This window comes from Leguminivora glycinivorella, chromosome 25 (genome assembly GCF_023078275.1).
Source record: "Leguminivora glycinivorella isolate SPB_JAAS2020 chromosome 25, LegGlyc_1.1, whole genome shotgun sequence".
Classification (NCBI taxonomy): Eukaryota; Metazoa; Arthropoda; class Insecta; order Lepidoptera; family Tortricidae; genus Leguminivora; species Leguminivora glycinivorella.
This window is the reverse complement of record NC_062995.1, coordinates 10,699,000-10,721,538: the sequence shown is the minus strand read 5'-3', so window position 1 is coordinate 10,721,538 and position 22,539 is coordinate 10,699,000. Positions and strand designations below refer to the sequence as shown.

The following is a 22,539-nucleotide window of genomic DNA, read 5'->3' as shown; positions in this document are numbered from 1 at the left end:
CTAACGTGGCGGAAGTGAAATACCTTTTCCCCTGTTGTGGTGCAATGGGGTTTAAATATCAAAAATAGCCATATGGATTTCTTTTTTATGTTTACTTCTGGTTCAAGAGATTTCAAATTACACGTAAATTCCTTAGAAGAGCACTAAGAAAGGATTTTTCAAAGTTCACCGCCTAACATGATAATTTGACAGGGATAGTTACGGGGCGGGTGGGGCGGGACGGGACGAAACGGGACGGGCCGGAACGGGCCGGGACAGGGATAAGGATAGGGATAGGGACAATATGGGTTATTAGAGGGATAGCGTTAGAGGGATATGAATAATCGGTCGGCAGTCGGTATCTAGACAGTGTAAAAAGCAAGGGGCTCAGTGGGAAGGGATCGTTGTTTGCTTGCTTTTAATAAGTTTACGTTTGCGATAAGTTTAAGCAAAATGTAAAAAAATTGTAAGGGATAATGCATGAAAGTACTTTTTACCCACCGACCATTAGTGTCGAAATACGGGCTATGTGGGTTGTTTATAAAGGTTTCCCCAGCGTATATAGAATACATACCTACTATACCTACGCTGTGGTCGATGTGTAACATTTGTACAATCATTGCAAGCATTTGTTTAAAAACAATAGTATTATGTGTAATCGCAGACAAATGTGCCTACAGAGAAACCTACGGATCCAAATGAAAATCTTAATTTTTGTATATGTTTGAATAAGAATACTTTTAGTACGCGGGCGAAGCCGCGGGTAAAAGCTAGTTGTGCTATAAAATACAATAGGCTAGTTTCCTATACTTAAAATAAAATATTTTATGCAGTGCATGAAATAAAGCACCACATAATTAGATGAAAAATATGGACATTAGTTTATTTATGTTTAAAATTAATTTATATTTAATAAATCAAAGAGAAAGATATAAAGTAAATGAATTGACCGTGATGTCACTCCTCTGTATTTCATAGTAATTCCATATTAGCAATTTGACTAGTAGGAAACTATCCTATTATGTTTCCTGCTCTCAATGACAGTACCATAATACAACCTGCATAAATGTGTACCTGATCCCATGTCCCGGTCTGTGCTCCATGTGCCAGTGAGCAGAGTCTCCGCACCGAGGCGCTCCAGCCTCACGGAGCAGTCCCGCAGGAACGGACTCCCGGGGACACATGACTGCTGCACTTTGATCGCCTCATCGGAAGCTGAAACAAATGTCAGTTGAAAGATTTGTGCAATATTATTTTATCACAGTAATTATACAGCATTTTGTTTGTTTTCTGTTAACTTTAACGAATGGTTCTTTAGGTCTAATATAGTTAAATAAAGAGATCAGGAAAAGAACCAAACTTGTGGTTGCCCTAAAACAGGGTTCGAAAATATCCAATATTTATAATAAATATCAAAATATCGGATATTTATGATATATATCGGATATATATCAACTTTGATATATATCCATTCTGATTGGAAGGCATATTATTATTTTGTTGCATTATTTATGAATACTACTTTAGATAAGGAAAATCTACTAAAAAACATAACATTTAGTAGAAAAAGAGTAACAAACACATAAAAATTATATTTTTAACAATGTTACATTTTTTTTTACCATTTTTGTATTGCAATAATTATAAAAAAGTGATATTATATCGGATATTTATATCCATTGATATATATCGTCGAACCCAGCTGGATATATATCCGATATATATCAGATATATATCTTATCTTGATATATATCCATTGATATATATCCTCGAACCCTGCCCTAAAACAAACATTGCATCTAAAATGGAAATGGGCAGGACATGTGTCAAGATGTACGGACAAAAGGTGGACAAAAATTGTGACTGAATGGACAGGACCACCAAGAAAACGACTCAAGAAGAAACCTAACACTGGTCAGATGATATAGTCCAGCGGTTCACTAACTTATTCTCCCCTGGAACCCTTTTGGAAACCAAAATATCTGATGGAACCCTTAATCTTAATCATAATAGTAAAATGTAATCACTAGATGTAAGGTATTACATGTAACCATTTTTATTTTTACAATTGGTGAATCTCTGGTTTTATTGAAGAGAGTTGAAGTCGCAAATCAGTCAACTAAAATTCACACGGAGCCTCCAGAGAGGTTTTGCGGAGCCCTAGGGCTCCGCGGAGCACACTTTGAGTATGGCTGATATAGTCAAAACATCACGAAAAAATTGGATAAAAAGCTCTGAATAGAGAACAATCAAATGGACTTCAGGAGGCTTTTACCCAATAAGGGATCAGCAAAACAAAGAAATACAACATTTAGTAAATCACTGAATAAATAAAGCTGTAATAAATAAATAATAAATAAAATTGTGGTGGGCAAAGTACGGCCTGAAAAAGGACTGTATCCGGCCCACCACTGCGCACTGGTCCTTCCAAATAGTGTTTGATATGGCCAGCACTGTAGTAAAAATGAATTTTTAGTGTAAACCTGGCCTGCTTCTAAATTTGTTCCATATTTTGTACCCCAGTGACAAAAGTTTGCCCACCACCAACTAACCTAGTGTCCTGAAACTGAAACTTGTCCTGTTAGGGTCGGTTCACACAGGAATGGCGGCGACGCAGCGAGCACTTTTAGTGTGAAATAATTTTAAACTTTATCTTTATATTTAAAAAGACCAGTATCACTCAAACAGGTCAAGCGGATGCCCGTATATATGGATAAAGTTTAAAATTACCTCGGCTGCTGCCACTCACTGCTCGCCGCTGTTGGGCGCTGCCATTCCGGTTGAGCCGACCCTTATAGCCTCGTAAGGCCCAACATACTGAGTTGTTGCTAACTAATATGAACTGGTCCTGAACCAAATAAAGTAGAATTTCTATTGTTACATTGATTTTTGAAACAAACAAAAATCTTACTAAGTTACTTATAGAACAAGGTTCAAATTCAAAATGGGAAAACTAACTATGGTGGGACTTAAAATAAAAAAATAAAATAAAAATACGTTTATTACCATAACACAAAAAGAGTACAGCAATGGAATAAAAAAGTAATATGCTAATTCACTTAAGCTAAGCAAAATAAGAGCTAAGTACATTTTTTTTTTCGTGCTTGGTAAAAGGATTCAGGTCTCAACATGCGCTAGGTTATAATACCCAGCGTTGATTTTCAGACTGATCCTTATTCCGTTGCCAGGGTGAACATCATTAGTAACAATACTTACGAGTTTTATTTATAATGTATGCCAAATAAATATTTTCTATTCTATTGTATTCCAAATCTAGAGTTGCAGAAGAAAAAAAAAAATCGTTGTGAGGGGCGGTTCGCGCAATTGTGTGTGCGTGCATGTGTGTGTGTGTGTGTGTGAGTGTGTGTGTGTGTGTGTGTGTGTGTGTGTGTGTGTGTGTGTGTGTGTGTGTGTGTGTGTGTGTGTGTCTGTGTGTGTTTGTACGTGCGTGCGTGCGCGTGCGCGCGCGCGTGTGTGTGTGTGTGTGTGTGTGTGTGTGTGTGTGTGTGTGTGTGTGTGTGTGTGTGTGTGTGTGTGTGTGTGTGTGTGTGTGTGTGTGTGTGTGTGTGTGTGTGTGTGTGTGTGTGTGTGTGTGTGTGTGTGGGGGGGTGGGTGGTGTTTGTATAAATATAATATAATAGACGACAATTATATATTGTTTTGTAATAATTAAATGCTTTTGTAATTTATTGTATTGTATTGTGGATTTAAGCTATATTTTGTGGTTTGTTTTACCTTACTTTCTATATGTAAATTTGTTCATGTAGTTATATGCTTAATTGATTTATTTATTTTTTTGTATTTGAAGAAGGTAGGTTTTGGTTAGTTTTTTAAATTTCAGGAAATGCATCGGCTGTTTTAGTGGTGGCGGTAAGTCGTTCCAAATTTTTGTTGCAGCGAACTTAAAGCTCCCTCTGAAAGACGTTGACTTGTGTTTTGGAATTACCAGCTCAAGCTTTCTGTGTATTCTCAGCGGTCTATTGTGTGTATCTTTAATCCATTTTAGTTCATCAAATAGGTAACGTGGTGTCTCTGTCTCTATAACTTTTCGGACTGTAGCAGCAAGGTGCAGGTGCCTTCGACTTGCCATGTTCAGTATACTTTTGCTGTTGAGGTAAGGCGAGATGTGGGCTCTCTTTGGTATGTTATAGCAAAAACGAATACATGCATTTTGGACTCGTTGAATGGATTTTTTCGTTTTTCTAGGAGCCTAGGACCGTATACAATGTCACAGTAATTTAATTGCGATAGAACTAGAGATTCGGTGAGAGTTTCTCTTACTTTCTCAGTTAAATACTTCCTAATACTATACAAAGATTTAAGTCTATAGAAGGAGTTCCTGATTTTTGCATTCACATGCTCCATATATCGCATTTCGCCGTCAAGGATAAGGCCAAGATTTTTCGCTCTTTCCACACGTGTAACTGGCTCTGATCCTATGTAAATGCCGGGGTTTTGTGCAAGGATATTTTCACGTTGTTTTTTGGTTCCCATTATGATATACTGTGATTTTGATGGATTTAAAGCCAAGCTATTTTTAACTGACCAGTCACGTACTATGCTCAAGTCTTCATTTATCTTTTCCAGTGCCAGACTTATATCTTTCACTGCAAAAGAGTGATATATTTGTGTGTCGTCAGCGTATAAGTGAGCATTGCAGTATTTCAATTGTTTAACTAAATCTGCAGTATATACAATGAACAGCAACGGACTCAGAATAGATCCTTGAGGTGTTCCTCTGTTAAGATATTTGCGGCTGGACTTGACCAGGTCACCCTGTTCCGTTTGTATCTCTACATACTGCTGCCTGCCATTGAGAAATGACTGAAACCATTTGCATGCATTTTCAGATACTCCATAGTAAGCTAGTTTTGCCAATAGTAGTGTATGGTTTATGCAGTCGAAAGCGCGGGAGAAATCTAACAGGATGAGTATGGTTCCATTTCCTTGATCTGAAGCTGCGATGATATCGTTTGTGACCTTCGCTAATGCAGTGGCGGTACCATGTTTACTCCGGAAACCCGATTGTGAAGGTGGAAGTAATTTATGTTCTTCTAAATAGTTAGTAAGCTGCGAACATACGACCCTCTCCAGTATCTTTGAAAGCAAAGGAAGAATGCTTATGGGTCGAAGGTCCTTGTAATCCTCCGCCTGATCAGATTTAGGGATAGGTCTCACTTTAGCGATTTTCCAGCTATTTGGGAATGTGTTTGATTGAATAGACGCGTTGATAATGTGCGTTATTATTGACAGGGTGGCGCTTAATGTGAGACGTATCATGTCAATTGAAATACCATCATAACCACTCGCTTTTGTGTCAATTGATGATATGATTTGGGATACCTGCTTTTCTGTGCATTCCTTTATTTGAAATCTGTGGTCTGTGATATTTTTTCCCGCGTAGAGGTGTATTGCATCACTGGTACTATGTGCATTTCCCGGAAGCTTTAGGAAGAAGTCATTTATTTCTTCAGCGTTGTTCAGATGATGTGGAATTCTAGGCTTGTCATTATCTCCCAATATAGATGATGATTTAAGGTGTTTCCACATTTGTAACGGGTGACTCTTGTTTTTATTTACGAAATAAGTAAAATAAGCAGTTTTTTCTCTTTCGAGTGCTCCATGCGTGTAGTTTCGTAGGTTTTTATAATACTCTCGGTGAGACTCTACCTTGGTCTTACGGGCTCTGGCTAGAGCATCGTCCCTAAGATTCATCATCGTTTTTATGTTGTCTGTAATCCACGGATACGACTGATTATTTATTTTGATACGACGCACTGGTGAGTGTAGATTAAATAGATATAAAATAAATTCATTGAATTTTTCTACCTTATCGTTTACGTCAACAAGATCTCTTATTTGCTCCCATGGAATGCAGCTCAAATCCGTTTCAAATACGTCCAGATTTATATTTTTCAGGAAACGCGTGTAGGAATACTGTGGCAACTGTTTCGGTTTTGTTATATTTAATTCTGCAACTATTAGTGCGTGGTCACTAATATTGTGGTCATTTTGTACACATATCCTTTTGCATAAGTTAGGACTATCTGTTATAAAAAGATCTAATAGCGATTGACTGTCACTTGTAATCCTTGTGGGCTCTTTTACTAACTGTGTAAGGTTTCTTTGAGTCAAGAATGTTTCAAGTTTTCTATTACTTGGTCTGTCTATCATTAAGTTTACATTGAAATCTGTCAGTAAAAAGGTGCCTTTGCATCCTCCAAAAGTATCTAGAGATTCACTAAGTGCATCTATGGCGCTATCAACTGATATGGATTCTGGTCTGTACGCAGTGCCTACGGCGAAACGGCCCATTGCACGAATTTGTACTTCTAACCACATTTGCTCGAGTGAAGACGGTGGGTGCTGCTTTATACGTGCTTTAATTCCTTTACGAACATAGAAACCGACTCCTCCCCCCTTTTGACCTCCGGGACGTGGGTTACTTTTCAAAGTGTATCCAGGAATTGCTGAAGTAAACTTCGCTTCCCCGGGACGTAACCACGTCTCGTTTAACGCCATTATGTCAGGTTTATATCTATCCATGATAATGAGTAACTCATCGCGTCTTGTATTTAATGAACGAATATTTAATAATGCTAAAGTTAAATGGTGTCCTTTTTTCCGACCTATTTTGATAAGATGATTAGTGTTAACGTAATTACCATGATGATATTTAAAATTAAAGGTACAGTGATTATCAGGGTCATGGATGCTGAGTGGCGGCGGGTGGTGAGTGAGTGTTTAACGTTGCAATTTTTATGTACGAAGATGTTAAGTGTATGATGTTTAAGCTGGATGAATATTGTATTTAAGTTGATTTGGGACCGGTATTCTAATGTAATAACCATTTTTGAAAATTTAAAATAGCTTATTAATGACATAATTTTACAAAAAAACAATTTCGATAGCAATATATACTTTTTAAATGTGATATCCATATTACACTTGAATTGATATTTGTTATTAATTAACCGAGTTTGGTTATACGTAATAACATAATTAAACATACTATTTATAAATTGAGTATTTTTAAGGCATATCTTATAGTTATGACACTTATGATAAGGAGCACTTGAATTAATGGTAACTGTGTCTCTTTTGTTTCCTTTATGTACAATAAAGCTTATACATACATACATACATACAGCATTATGTAAAAGTTTATAATACGACATTAGCTCAATAAAAACCTCATTGCTTTGTGTTTGTTTGTTTATGTTACTACAGTCATTAAAAGCATTTGATTGTAATTTGTTGTAATAAATATATAGTGCTACATATTTGATTTTAAAAGCTTTAAATTTGGCTTCAATAATCTTAGTTAGAAACAGTATTTTACTATGCGCTGAGAACAACTTATTTTTTTTAATATAGTAAGCTATACATCGTTCACACAGTATATAGTATTTTGATTGTAATTTGTGACAGTAAATATATAGTGATACATATTTGATTTTAAAATCTTTACATATGGCTTCATTAAATTTTGTTAGAAGCAGTATTTTATCATGCACAGAGAACCGCTTAATTTTTTTAATACAGTAGGGTATACATCGTTCACACAGTATATAATATTTTGCAAGAGACTGGTATTTATGACCTCCATAAAGTGACAATTGAAAGGAAAATATGCATGCATTAACATAAAAAACTAGAAAACAAAACAGTATAGTCAATGTTTTTACGTAACAAGCTACCAGCGAGTTAAACAGAGTTGTAAGGCCGCTACTAATTAACACTACTTTGAAACGGCTCTGAATGGTTTTTGGAAACCTTTCCATTACTAAGCTTTTCCAGTGTTGATTCGGCTGTGATTCGTACTACTGAGCTGCTCTCGGAACGCCGCATGTAAATGCTGCCGTTTGAAGTCCATACGAATTTGTAATTAAGTTCCGATCCAGCAGCTCTTGCTTTGCTAAATAAGATCCTATTTGTCTTGGTCAAGTGTTCGTTTATATATACGCGGCGGGAGTTTCCTGGAATGTCCAGCATATCTGTGGTCAGGCCGCGGCGCACTTTCGCTGCACGCAGGATTTTTTCACGCGGCGCTCGCCGGGTTAATGTCAGCACAATAGGTCGCGGTCGCTCAGCAGGACCGCTGCTCGCGCCGCCATTGCCGCGCTGGCCCACTCGCCGCACGTCGTCCACATCCCGCGGGTCAAGCTCGACACCTAGTTTCACACAAATTGTATTCACCATTTGTTGCAGGTTTTCCCCATTGTTTTCAGTCACCCCAGTGATTTCTACATTTTTGAGTAGGCTGCGCTGTTCTTTAGCGTCGAGTTGTTGACGAAGTTCGGCAACTTCCGCGCGCAGGCTCTTCACCTCGGCTTTGCATGCATTGAGCTCTGCAAGTTGGCTTTTCATTTGTAAGATGTCATTACGGAACTCTGTGATATCCGCTGTTGTACTGTTGAGTGAGGTGGTAAACTCGCCCATTTCCTTTTTCATTTCCTCGAAAACGTGCTGCAAATCATGGAGAGCTTTTGTGAACGAAGGTGGTACCTCGCTGGGCACTTCCATCGATGTCCGGTCCTGGGCCGAGCGCAGGTGATCTGCGTCATCAGTCTCCGAATCTTCTTTGGGGTCCAACTCGGTCTGCTTCGTTGAGCGAATAGGTGTCTCATCATTCTTGGCAACATTTTTGCTGGCCTTACAGCTAGGGCATAAGTATTTATTAGTCCTAACTAACTTTTGTTCGTCTCGAGTCAGCTTCATGCAGTGTGTGTGGTATTTTTGGGGCATTTTGAACAGCAGAGGGCCTCACCCTCGCCGTTCGCTTTCCCTTTAGGGTTCAGGCTGAGATCGCAGCACCCGCACCGCATATTTTCATATAATGTTAGTCCTGCAACTGATATAATAATTTGAGTAGTCGTAAACGCCCTCTCTCGGCAATGTGTAGCGTTGTTAGATTGCGGCGATCGCTACAGAAACCGATGTGTTTTTGCGCAATATCGATTTGTAAACCAATGGGCTATATAATTCTGGCGTTTGACGATAGATGGCGCTGAAATAAACCCCGTTATTAAGTAGCGGTAGGACGAGAATAATTTGTTTATTTTGGATTAAATTACGTGCACTCGAAGTTATGTACAGTATTAGCAGAATATTTAACGACACTAACACTTCACTTAACAAGTCTACGTAGTCCGAAGTGAGAAACTTGCACATAAATACACAAAACGTCACAAAAGTTTTGTCCTCGTATGATAGGGCCGATAGGGGTTTTGTAGAGTTTTCGTCACATATACTCCGGGAAGAACTATAATAACACTTCTGCACAGAGAGTAAGTCTTTACACAACCTTGACGATCGAAATTTTGGCCGAAAAACTATAACTTTTTCTCGTATCGAAATATAAATACGCGGTGTAACATTTTGATGTTGGCGGTAGAAGCGCCACCTGGCGAAAAAAAAGCTTACGCAGAGTATATACTTTACATTACCATTAATATTGAGGTCTTACAAAAGGTGGATATTAAAATGTTTTAACACTCACTACTAGACAAAAAATTACAAACTATGTCTAGTAGGGTTATACATTAGGTAAAATTAGTATTGTATCAATTGTAATTTAAATATAAATATTATGTTATGTATGTGACATGTAAAAGGCCTACGATATGTGGTATATGATATGCTATGTGATATGTGGCCTATTTTCTGATACATTTTTTGAATTTTTTTTTTAGTAAATCGTTGACATCTATAACCGCCTGCTTGTATGGCAAAAACCCGACCAGTAAGTTCACGAATGCCTACCAGGTGGGTTCTTGATTGCAAAGGTGTTAAAAAAAAGACAGACAACATACCCGCTGATGCGCCTCGCACGGCGCCGAGCTCCACTAGCTCGGGGCCGAGCACGAGCTCATCCTTCACCGCGTGTCCGTCGTACAGCTCCGCCGCCGCGCGCACGCTGGCTGACTCCTCTTTTACACTCACTTCTGAGCTCGATTGCTCACTATTTATACACACACCATCGGGTCTAGGTTCGTCCTTGACGCGCACATCGTCCAGCAAATGCTCCACTTTCACAGACACCGCGACCGTCGGTAAATCCGTCATACACGCATCCTCACAAGGCTCGGCCTTCACGCAATCATTTTCTGTGCCCTGTAATGCCGGCGACTCCATCGTAAACACTAATTGGCAGCATTGACGTGAACATCAAGTGGATAGAAGTACCTTTGATCAAATAAGTATGATTCTGTTTCAAATCCGTGTAAAATAGAGTAATGCTAATTTCAATTCGAAGCAAAATAAAATTCCGCTGTCTAAAAGCTTTAGTTATACTTCCGTGCTAAAAACAAAAGCACGTTTTTTTTATGGTCGGTGTTGCCCATAGCCAATGTCGAGTTTCGTGAAAGCAATGGCGTGCGTTCAAATTCAATAATTCAAATATCCAAATACATAAAACATAAAGTAGAGTCGGGAAACGAAGAAATTGTGTTATCTTTGGGTATATATCTTGGGTATATAGAGTTCAAATATAATTTTTTAAACACTGAGGACAAGCACAGACGAAATGAAAAATCAATCAATTCAAACTTGAATTTGAGGAATCGATTTCTTTACCCACCTTTGTAGAAGCCATTACTTGTCAGTTTGACAATGACACTTTTGACTTTGACAGACTCTTGATGTGCCTCTCTATGCTCTGAATGGCTCCTAATCACTGGCGCTTTGTTTATTGATGATTTTTGCACTTGTTTTGCTTTCTGGATTTGGCGGCACAGCGTATTTCCGCCATCATGTGTTCGAACTCGGCGGGGATAAAGCTAGAGGTCAAGACTGAGCCGGCTTCGCCGCCGCGGGAGGACGATGCTGATCAAATGGAGGTGGCGCCTTGCCAACTACTGTTCACCGAACATAGTGAGGCTTACACTGATTACTTTCAAGATTTTTACATATAATTTAAACTAGAGATTTGCCGAATACGAATATTCGGCCGAACATTCGGTTCAGCTGTTACTGAACCGTACATTCGGCCGAATATTCGGTTCCACTCTTCCACCATATTTTAAATCCTGGCTTAGAGTTAAAAACTTTTCAATGATTTGTAATGAGTACTAACTAAGGCTCTTAATGTTCCTATAGTTAAGTGTTTAAGAAAATTTTGGTTTTTGTTTCTTTAGCTACGTTATTTTTACTTTTTAGGGTTCCGTACCAAAAAGGTACAACAGGAACCCTTATGGTGCGACTCTGTCCGTCTGTCTGTCCGTCTGTCATTTTAACTATTGTAGGTACTTATATTTAACGCATTTTTAACTCCCTTTGGTCCTTAGAATGCTGAAATAGGATGTCATTATCCGATGAATTACCAAACAACTTACGCTATTTATTTACTTTGTTCATTTGGTAAATATTCTGCATTATAACTGAACTCTTCTTCCTCCTACCCTTATCCCACATTATCTGAGGTCGGTACAACATGTCTTCCTCTTCTATTCTCCCCTATCTTTCGTCATCTCAACACTCACATCTTTCTTTCTCATATCCTCTTTCACACAATCCATCCATTGCATTGAAAAACTTGCAGAATATGCTGAATATTTACCGAACATTCGGCCCATGTCTAATTTAAACTCAAACGGGACTCAGTCTTGTATAGAGACCACGGCGAAGTCACTTCACATCCATCCTTATATGGGCCAGATCAACTTTTTAACTGATGCTTTTGAGTGTGGTGTGAAGATACCAAGAAATCAAACGAATAATGAACAAGGTTTCCGTTTATTGGGTATAACAGTTAGGGTTATGTTTTAACCACAGACCAACCCCTATAGACATCCATTACAAGACGACTCGCGGTCACCAGCCTTACTTGTATTTGCCATGATATAAGCGCGGGCGCTTGCTGTGCCCGATCAGTAGCGACCAAGTAACCGACCCGAAAGCAGCTCGTATTTTTCGCAATAAAAAAATTAAAAAAGGGTATTTTGATGCCTTAAAGATGTCCACCTGTAGTGTGAAATGGTGTGGAAAGGTAACAAGAAGTTCAAATTTAAAAATGGACGGTATTATATTCCACAAATAAGTCATATTTATAATTTATTCAGAGCCGGCATAGGTCAACTTACACTGGCTACTTACGCAACTCCCTTTTCATCTGGCGCGACTGCCTGCCGTCCTTGAAACGACCAATCGCAGCGCGCTAAACACATTCCCCTCCCGCTCCTCGCGCCCCAAGCACTGGTGATTTGTAGCACGCACAAAATTTACAATATTGGCACTCTATAGGAGGTTCTCTGTGGTTTTAACATACAACATAAAGTTACTCAATCCCTTGCTACTTTTAAATCCCATCTGAAAGACTATTATCTGTCCCTTCATTAGTGTCTCTGTAAATTCTTCACTTACACGTTTGGCACGAAATATTGTATGTATTATTATATATGTATGTAGGTATATAATATGTAAGCAGTATGTATTTATATGTATGTATAGGTATTATATGTATTATGTAGATATATGCTTTTTAGCTACCATTAATTACTCTTAATTTAGTTATTTTTTTGCACCTCCTAATTAGTTAAAGTTATGAATACCATTTTTCCACTACCCAAAGGTTGCCTGGAAGAGATCGCTGTTTAGCGATAAGGCCGCCTGTTGTTTACCTCTGTAATAAAATTTATTGTAATGTGTGTGTGTTACTATGTACATTTCTGAGGTCGTGCAATTAAGTGCATTTGTTTTGTATTCTATTGTATAAAGTGATAAAATTCATTATTTAAAGGTTCTACAACAAAGTTTAAAATCTGTGGACTGATTTGAGTTGGTTAATAAGTTGATTCACCCATATTTATATGTTTGAACTTTGAAGTCTCACAAAAGTTTAACATCTATAACATATTGTGATTTGTTGGCAGTGTCTGTGAAGGTTGAGGTCGAGGTGGAGGGGGGAGATGAAAGGGAGGGGGTGAAAGAGACATCAACACGTGGAAATGAGACAGAGCACTGGATAGAACCTTGGACTGAAGGTAACATAGCAATAGCCATTTTACATAAATAATAATAATAAATATTGGGGACATCTTGCACAGATCAACTTAGCCCCAAACTAAGCAAAGCTTGTACTATGGGTGCTAAGCGACGATATACATACTTAAACAGATAAATACATACTTATAAACATAAAAAACATCCATGACTCAGGAACAAATATCTGTGCTCATCAGATAAATAAATGCCCGTACCGGGATGTCCGGGATTCGAACCCAGGACCGCGGCTTAGCAGGAGGGTCACTACCGACTGAGCCAGACCGGTTGTCAAACATCAAAGTAAGACCACCAACACTCGAATCTATGATCAGACCCTTTAGCACAACTTGCCTTGTCGCGCGCGAGTCCACAAGCGAGAGGGGCTGGAACACCAGATCACCTGTAATAACTGTCACTAAGGTCCGAACGAGAACAAGAATTTATAAAACAGCGATTAGACATGCAATTTTGCAAAAAATGTTGTCATAATCGAAATTCGCGTATTAATCAGGAAACCAAGAGCATGTCGGGCCGTGCTTAGTGTTTGGTTCAGTAACTACCCAAAGTCCAAACCTACCCCTCCCCTTATCTACCGTAGCAAAATAGACTACGTCAGTGACAAACGAGTGTACGGCTCGCCTGATGGTAAGCAGGCGTCATAGCCTATAGAGGCATGCAACTTGAGACGTTTTTCACGCGCGTTTAATATCCTGAAGTTGCTTTTCGGTGAAGGAAAACATCGTGAGGAAACCGGACTGATTCCAACAAGGCCTAGTTACCCTCCGGGTTGGAAGGTCAGATGCCAGTCGCTTTCGTAAAACTAGTGCTTATGTCAAATCTTGGGATTAGTTGCCAAAGCGGACCCCAGGCTCCCATGAGCCGTGGCAGATGCCGGGAGCCCGGGATAATGCAAGGAGGATGATGATTTTAACTTCTGATTAGCAGGAACGTCTGCAATCGATGCCACTAGGCTTAGAATAAATTTAAACTAACTAACTATTGTGGCTCAGTGATCCAAAGTGAATCTTGGCCTCCGAAACGAGAGATCGCCACCTGTCCCGATCCTGCGCAGCCTCTTGCCAGTCTCTGACTTGAAGCCGACGCAGATCCTCCACCACACTGTCCTCCCAGCGGTACCTGGGTCGACCCGCCGGGCGGCCACCAGCCGGTCGACCCAAGAACGCTCTCTTGACAGCCCGATCGTCTCCCATTCTGAGTAAGTGACCGAACCAGCGAAGTCTGTGGGCTTTCGTTTCGCCGATGATATTGGGTTCGGCCACTAACTCCTCGATCTCAGCATTTTTCCGGACCCTCCAGGTGCCATCGTCTCTCTGAATAGGTCCCAGGATCTTGCGAAAAATCTTTCTCTCCGCTACCAGGAGCTGACTTTCTTCTTTCAGTGTTAGTGACCAGGCCTCACAGCCATACATAAGGATAGGCCGTATGACGGTTTTATATATCCGTAGCTTAGTATGTTTGCTGAGAAGCCTGGACACTAACACTTTATGAAGGGCTGCACTGCACCGCAAGGAGTTTTGGATACGTATTTGGATTTCCTCCTCTCCTAGAATAAATTTAAAAGTGGAAAATGTCTGCCTTGGGTGAGACTTGAACTCACGGCATCTGGATTGATACTCCAGCGCTCTGCCAACTGAGCCACCAAGACTTCAACCAAGCCAGCGAAATTTTCCACTACTAAGGTCAATGGGACCCGTAGCGACATCTACCGTAAGAGTGTTAAACTTCCTAAACGGCAACCGGAGTTCCAAGTCATATTGGAAATTCACCAGTTACGATGCGCTAACCATGCTAAATTTTAACTTCTGATCAGAAACGTCTGCAATCGATGGCACTAGGCTTAGAATAAATTTAAAAGTGGAAAATAAATAAATAATTAAATGTTATTAGACATTCTTACACAGATTGATTGAGGCCCACGGTAAGCTCAAGAAGGCTTGTGTTGTGGGTACTCAGACAACGATATATATAATATGTAAATACTTATATACATAAAAAACATCCATGACTCAGGAACAAATATCTGTGCTCATCACACAAATAAATGCCCTTACCGGGATTCGAACCCGGGACCGTGGCGTAGCAGGCAGGGTCACTACCGACTGCGCCAGACCGGTCGTCGGGAATGTCTGTTCAGGTCTCACCCAAAGGCCCCAAGGCAGACATTTGCCACTTTTAAATTTATTCTAAGCCTAGAGGATGATGATGTTTAATACCCTGAAATTTTGTGACTTTTTGCAGTCATTTACCGACAAGGACAGACGGTTGTCAAATATAAAATGGATTAATTTGCAGTGCCGATTAAAGAGGAGCCAGAAACGGTCCGCGTGAAACCTTCGCGGCCGAGCAGCGAGGCGGGAATGCAGGCTGGCGTGTACCTCAAGCACGAGATTGAGATCGAGCTCGCGCCGGCGTCGGAGTGTCATCGCTCCGTGTCACCGTACGAAGGTCAGTTTTAACCAAGGACGTCGCGAGCGCACACTTCTGGCCGAAGGGTGTGGTATTTCGGCGGTTCCGGGGTTAACTGGAGGAGATCCCCTCAAAGAGATAAGTTCGCCTTTGTACTTCACATCTCAATGTATGCTATTTTTTAATGTGTTTTTGTGCAATAAAGAGTTACTACTACTACTACTGCAACCTACCGAAACCTACACATAGATGACGCAACCACACCTCGGACACTGGCGATCAAATATATGAAAGAGGCGCGTTCCTAGCACACAGTCTAAGCTCGTGTAGGTGAACGCGTACCATGCTTGTATGGGTGACATATGACAGGTCGACTGTTCGCGTTTTTGACAGGAGGTAACTGGGAGCTAACCGAGAGGGGGTGGGTGGCACTTTTAGCGGGGAGCGGGAGTGGCCATACTGTACGATAGTACTCTTTATTATACTGTGACGCAACGGAGCTACGCTGTTACGTCGTCGCCCAAATCTAATGTTTTTGTATTATTTATCGTTTGTGTCTTTGTATTTTGTTGTTTCACAGTACCTGAGTGTAAACTGTAGTGCTGTGTTAATTTTTGATTAAATAAATAAATAAATAATACCGAGACAGAAAAAGCCCATACAAACAGACATACACTTTCCCATTTATAATTAGCGATGTGCTGTTCTCGGTAATTTACCCGAATTGTAGAGGGTAGGGGGAAAGTTACCTGTACAAATCGGGTACTTTCGCCGCCGCCGTACTCGCCTTTTTTAGGGTTCCGTAGTCAACTTGGAACCCTTATAGTTTCGCCATGTCTGTCTGTCCGTCCGTCCGTCCGTCCCATGACCATTAGCACTAGAAAGCTGAAATTTGTTACCAATATGTATATCAATCACGCCGACAAAGTGGTAAAATAAAAAGTGGAAAAAAATGTTATGTTAGGGTACCCCCCCCTACATGTAAAGTGGGGACTGATTTTTTTTTTTCATTCCACCCCCCACTTATGATATACTAGCTTTTACCCGCGGCTTCGCCCGCGTAATAAAAGTATTCTTATTGAAACGTTTACAAAAAATAAGATTTTCATTTGGATCCGTAGGTTTCTTTGTAGGTACATCTGTCCGCGATTATTTTGATTAAGGTAAAGCGGGGCAATTCTCGACTGGGGGGGCATTGTAACTGATCTATTTGCTGTACGGTCAGCCAAGAAAGTGGTTTACCACTTTTCGACTCTATTGATTGAAAGGTGATAAACCACTTTTTTGGCTGACTGTACCTTACACATATTACTATTGTTTTAAATGAAATTCTTGCAATGATTGTAGAATTGTTACACAGCGACCACAGCTTAGGTAGTAGGTACGAATATGTATGTATTTTACCTATATAAATATTTATACTGGGGAAACTTCATACAACCCACATAGCCAGTATTTCGACGCTATGGTCGGTAGGGTAAAAAGTACTTCCTTGCATTATCGCTTACAATTCTTTCCATTTTGCTTATACTTACTGCAAACGTAAACATATAAAAGGCAAGCAAACAACGATCTTCTTACAGCACATTGAATGTAATAGTTATTACGGATGCAGGATACTCGCCAATGCCTACTTAATCCCTTCCCACTGAGCCGCCTGCATTTTACATTGCCTAGATATCGATTGCCGACCGATTATTCCGACCCCAATCCCTATTCGTATCCCCGTCCCTATCTCTATCCTTGTCCCCGTCCCCGTCCCCGTCCCCGTCCCCGTCCCGTCCCTGTCCCCGTCCCTCCCCTATCCCTATCCCCGTCCCCGTCCCCTATTCCTATCCCTATCCCTATCTATCCCTATCTCTAGCCCCATCCCCATCCCCATCCCCATCCCCACCCCCACCCCTATCCCTATCGCTATCGCTGTCGCTGTCGCTGTCGCTGTCGCTGTCGCTGTCGCTGTCCCTATCCCTGTCCCTATCCCTATCCCTATCCCTATCCCAATCCCTATCCCTATCCCTATCCCTATCTCTATCCCTATCCCTTCCCTATCCCTTCCCTATCCCCATCCCCATCCCTTCCCTATCCCTATCCCTAACCCTATCCCGTTCCTGTCCCTGTCCCTGTCCCTGTCCCTGTCCCTGTCCCTGTCCCTGTCCCTGTCCCTGTCCCTGTCCCTGTCCCTGTCCCTGTCCCTGTCCCTGTCCCTGTCCTTGCCCCTGTCAAATTATCATGCTAGGAGGTGAACTTTGAAAAATCCTTTCTTAGTGCTCCTCTAAGGAACTTCCATGTCAATTTGAAATCTCTTGAACCAGAAGTAAAGATAAAAACTAAACCTATACTTATGGCTATTTTGGATATTTTAACCCCATTGCACAACAACAGGGGAGAAAATTTCTTTTGCACCTCATTAGATTTTAAAATCGTTGTATTTATCGTGATCAGCGACCCGATAAACCATAAAAAACGATACCCATATTGTGTTTTTAACTTTACCCCCTTTGCGCCCCACATAGGGGTATTTCACTAAAAAACCTGGCCATTACTCGATACAAATAAGAAAAAATAAAAATAAATTAAAATAGCATATTTGGATTGACACAATGGAACTACTTATAAAAATGTATATAAATAATTTTTGCCAGCTTTTTTAGTCAAATACCCCTATGTGCGCCCCTTTAGGGGTCAAATTTTCAAAAAACCTGAAACATGTATTTAGTCATATGTCTTTAGGAATCCTCCTGTGAAGTTTCGAATAAAATAGTCAAACTAATCTTGTTTCCCCATACAAACTTTGAACCCCCCATTTCACCCTTTTAAAAGGAGAATTTTGAAAAATCCTTTCTTAGTGCTCCTCTACGCCATATAAGGAACCTATGTGCCAAATTTGAAATCTCTAGGACCAGCGATTTCGGCTGTGTGTTGATATGTCAGTTAGTCAGTCAGTCAGTTTCTTCTTTTATATATTTTTTGATATTTAAACCCCATTGCACTACAACAGGGGAGAAAGTATTTCACTTCCGCCTCGTTAGATTTTAAAAGCGTTGTATTTATCGTGATCAGCGACCCGATTAGTCATAAAAACGATACCCATATTGTTTTTTTTTACTTTATCACCCCCTTTTCACCCTTTTAGGGGTTAAATTTTCAAAAAACCTGAAACACGTCTTTAGTCATATGTCTTAAGGAATCTTCCTGTGAAGTTTCGAATAAAATAGTCAAACTAATCTTGTTTCCCCATACAAACTTTGAATCCCCATTTGACCCCCTTAGGAGGCGAATTTTGAAAAATCCTTTCTTAGTGCTCCTCTACACTATATACGGAACCTACGTGCTAAATTTGACATCTCTAGGTCCAGCGGTTTCGGCTGTGCGTTGATATGTCAGTCAGTCAGTCAATATCTTCTTTTATATATTTTTTTGATATTTAAACCCCATTGCACCACAACAGGGGAGAAGGTATTTCACTTCCGCCTCGTTATATTTTAAAAACGTTGTATTTATCATGATCAGCGACCCGATAAACCATAAAAACGATACCCATATTGATATTTTGTCTTTATCACCTCTTTTCACCCTTTTAGGGGTTAAATTTTCAAAAAACCTGATACACGTATTCAGTCATATGTCTTAAGGAATCTTCCTGTGAAGTTTCGAATAAAATAGTCAAACTAATCTTGTTTCCCCATACAAACTTTGAACCCCCATTTGACCCCCTTAGAAGGTGAATTTTGGAAAATCCTTTCTTAGTGCTCCTCTACACTATATAAGGAACCTACGTGCCAAATTTGAAAGCTCTAGGACCAGCGGTTTCGGCTGTGCGTTGATATGTCAGTCAGTCAGTCAGTCAGTCAGCTTCTTCTTTTATATATTTAGATTGTTGGATAGGTATTTAAAAATGAATAAGGGTTTACTAAACCCGTTTTTTGATAATATTAATATTTGTGGAAATAATCGCTCCTAAAGGAAAAAAAGTGTGCCCCCCCCTCTAACTTTTGAACCATATGTTTCAAAAATATGAAAAAAAAATCACAAAAGTAGATTTTTCTAGGAAAATTATTTTGAACTTGTTAGGTTCAGTAGTTTTTGAGAAAAATACGGAAGCCTACACTGAGCATGGCCCGACACGCTCTTGGCCGGTTTTTTATAATTATAAGGCCGGCGACAGACAGTCTTAAAATTCACAATTCTAAAAAATAAGAGTGTGTGGAGACTGTCTGTTGCGGGCTTAAATGTGCTTACTCTTAGCCACAGACTAGCCACTAATTGATTAAGTAGTATTAATTTTATTTTAAAGTTGTTGATTTATTTATAGTTCCTTATAAAATAACTTGACATTTAAATAGAGTCAGCGCGATAGTTAAGTAAATGATATACTTAATAGGCTAGTTTCCTACTAGTCAAATCAGCTTCTTTTTAAGAACTGTCAAAATGATTTACTAATATGGAATTACTATGAAATACTGAGGAGTGACGTCACGGTCAATTCATTTACTTTATATCTTTCTCTTTGACTTATTAAATAAAAATTATGTTTAAACATAACTAATGTCCGTAGTTTTCTTGTAATTATGTGGTGCTTTATTTCGTGCACTGCATAAAATATTTTAACTATAGGAAACTATCCTATTTCATAGAAATAAAAAAAAACTACTTATGTTGGTACGACTTTATCTTATACTTTTAAACGAGCAATTCTTGTATATTTATTTATTTATTTATTTGTATATATCGACGATCTCGGAAACCGCTCTAACGATTTCGCTGAAATTTGTTATGTTGGGGTTTTCGGGGATGAAAAATCGATCTAACTTGTCCTTAGGTCCCGGAAAACGCGAATTTTCGAGTTTTCGTGCGTTTTTCTTCGCGCGCCATCTCGCGCGGAGTAGTTGTACTATTAAGACAGAATTCTTTCGGTCGATGTAGGTACTATTTATTGTAAAAACTAGATAGCGACACAAGTCAAGGCCCCGTATACGAAGCAACAAACATTGAGTAACTTATAAATCGCGGGCGAGGTGTAATAATTTTTTCAAGTCATTTCATATTACTGAAAAGAATACTTACCACGAATAGAAAATTACACAATTTTTTTGAATGACAATTTTTGTGGTGAAACGCGCCATCTCGTGTGAAGTAGTTGTATTGTTAAGACTGAGAATTCTTTCGCTCGATGTAGGTACTATTTATTATCAAACTAGATGGCGACACAGGTCAAGGATACGAAACAACAAACATTGACTAACTTATGATTCGCGGGTGACAAAACTTGCGTATTCTGTTATCTCAGTAGTATTTTTAAAATCCAATACTTCAAACAGAAGTGCTAACATTCTAGAATTATCCGGAAATAATAGGCACATACCGCCATCTGTTAATTGTAATCCGTACTAGCAAGTACTGTTATTTTAGAACTACGAACAAGTAAAAACCAGCAATTCTTGTATATTCATTTATTTATTTATATATATAGACGTTCGCGGAAATCGCTCTAACGATTTCGCTGAAATTTGTTATGTGGGGGTTTCTGGGGGTGAAAAATCGATCTAGCGTAGCCTTAGCGCCATCTCGTGTGGAGTAGTTGTATTGTTAAGAGAAAATTCTCGGGCGGCGAAATTAACGACCATATAGCGGCGCATAGCTCAGCGATGAGGTCGATCTAATGTTCGCAGACAGATCGAATGTGTCAGGGTTTCGAATCCCGGCCAGAAATGAAGTTTTTGTTTTTATTTTTTTTATAACAGTTTTTTTATATAAAGACGTGATATAATAAAATAGAACCGAGCGAAGCTCGGTCACCCAGATATTATTACATATATTCTTCGACTGCATATTACCTGACCTGGCACATGAAAATATTTATTTTTCTTCAGTTGCTGTGACAACGAGCCAGTCCGAGGATCACATTCACACTCACTTACCAGGATTTAACTTCGCCACAGAAAAAGAAGATCGCCATCAAACGCAAGCAGAACACAAATGCAGCTTTTGTGACTATAAAAACCACAAAAAATCAGCCATACTTACACATGAGAGGAAACACACTGGCGAAAAACCTTTCCAATGCGAACACTGTGACTACAGAGCCACGCACAAAGCGTACATGCGGACTCATATGAGAACGCATACCGATGAGCGACCCTATAATTGCAACTTTTGTGACTTTAAGTGTAGGTTTAAATCAGGTTTGATATCACATGCTTGGGTACACACAGGAGAGAAAAAATATAAATGTAAGCACTGTGACTATGCTGCCACGACGGATCGGCTGCTGCGCTCACACCAAATGACACACACCGGTGAAATGCCCTTCCAGTGTAAAATCTGTAACATTAAGTGCAGGACTAAACGAAGTCTTTTACGTCACGAATATAGTGCACACTCTAGTGAAAAGCGTTTTGAGTGTAATAAGTGCGAATTTAAAGGAAAGAAAAAAGAAGATCTACGAAATCATGAGTTGATACACACAGGGAAGACACTCTACAGTTGTAACTACTGCGATTATAAGTTTGTGCAAAAATCGAACTTGCGGACGCACGAGATGAGACACACAGGTGAAAAACCTTTTCACTGCGATCAGTGCGAGTACAAGTGTAAAATGAACAGGGATCTACAAAAGCATCTGAGGGCGCACGCGCGGGGGAAAACCCGTTTTGTTGCGAACACTGCAACTACAAGTGCAGGCAATGAGCACACTTGAAGTATATCTCTCGGAAGAATAAGACATTTAACTGGGACGATCTTTGACAACATATTTATTTATTTATACAGATACGAGCGTTGCATTCCACCTTTTAATAGCAATACAGAGATATCTGTCGCTGAATAATTTACCTAACCTCTGAATTAACATAAATATATGCAACTATGGGAACAAATCAAATTATTTTAACAAGTATTTTGATTTGTGTTCTTTAATGAAATGAAATGAAATGAAATGAAATGAAATGAAATGAAATGAAATGAAATATTTATTTTCCAAGTAGGCATATTACAATGCGCTTATGAACGTCAAACAAAACTACGCCGGCTCTAACCCTACGCCTCAGCCTCGAGAAGATTTCAGTCCCCCCTCAGTTGGAGGAGGGTATCCACTATGGGACCGGCAAGAAACTCGGCGGGCCACTTCTTTTCAAAACATTACATCTTATA

At 39.6% G+C, this 22,539-nt stretch overlaps 2 protein-coding genes across 3 annotated transcripts in view; one reads left to right on the top strand and one right to left on the bottom strand.

Annotated features, from left to right (window-relative positions):
* LOC125239117 (zinc finger protein 782-like) overlaps positions 1-10,268 on the bottom strand; it is a 106,205-nt gene extending 95,937 nt beyond the window's left edge. The window contains exons 1-2 of one of the 2 annotated variants that reach the window (XM_048146612.1): positions 9,795-10,268; positions 1,054-1,194 (exon numbers count right to left, since the gene is read on the bottom strand). In XM_048146612.1, the coding sequence (XP_048002569.1) occupies positions 1,054-1,194; positions 9,795-10,116 (463 nt within the window). In that variant the 5' untranslated portion in view covers positions 10,117-10,268. The remainder of the gene's footprint in view (positions 1-1,053; positions 1,195-9,794) is intronic. The other variant, XM_048146614.1, reaches the window with a different exon arrangement.
* Positions 10,269-10,654: 386 nt separating this feature from the next.
* On the top strand, positions 10,655-22,297 carry LOC125239136 (zinc finger protein 25-like). The gene is made up of 4 exons (XM_048146639.1): positions 10,655-10,854; positions 12,852-12,962; positions 15,277-15,429; positions 21,261-22,297. The coding sequence occupies exons 1-4, from the start codon at positions 10,734-10,736 to the stop codon at positions 22,085-22,087; spliced, it is 1,212 nt and encodes a 403-aa protein (XP_048002596.1). The 5' UTR covers positions 10,655-10,733; the 3' UTR covers positions 22,088-22,297.
* The last annotated feature ends 242 nt before the right edge of the window (positions 22,298-22,539 follow it).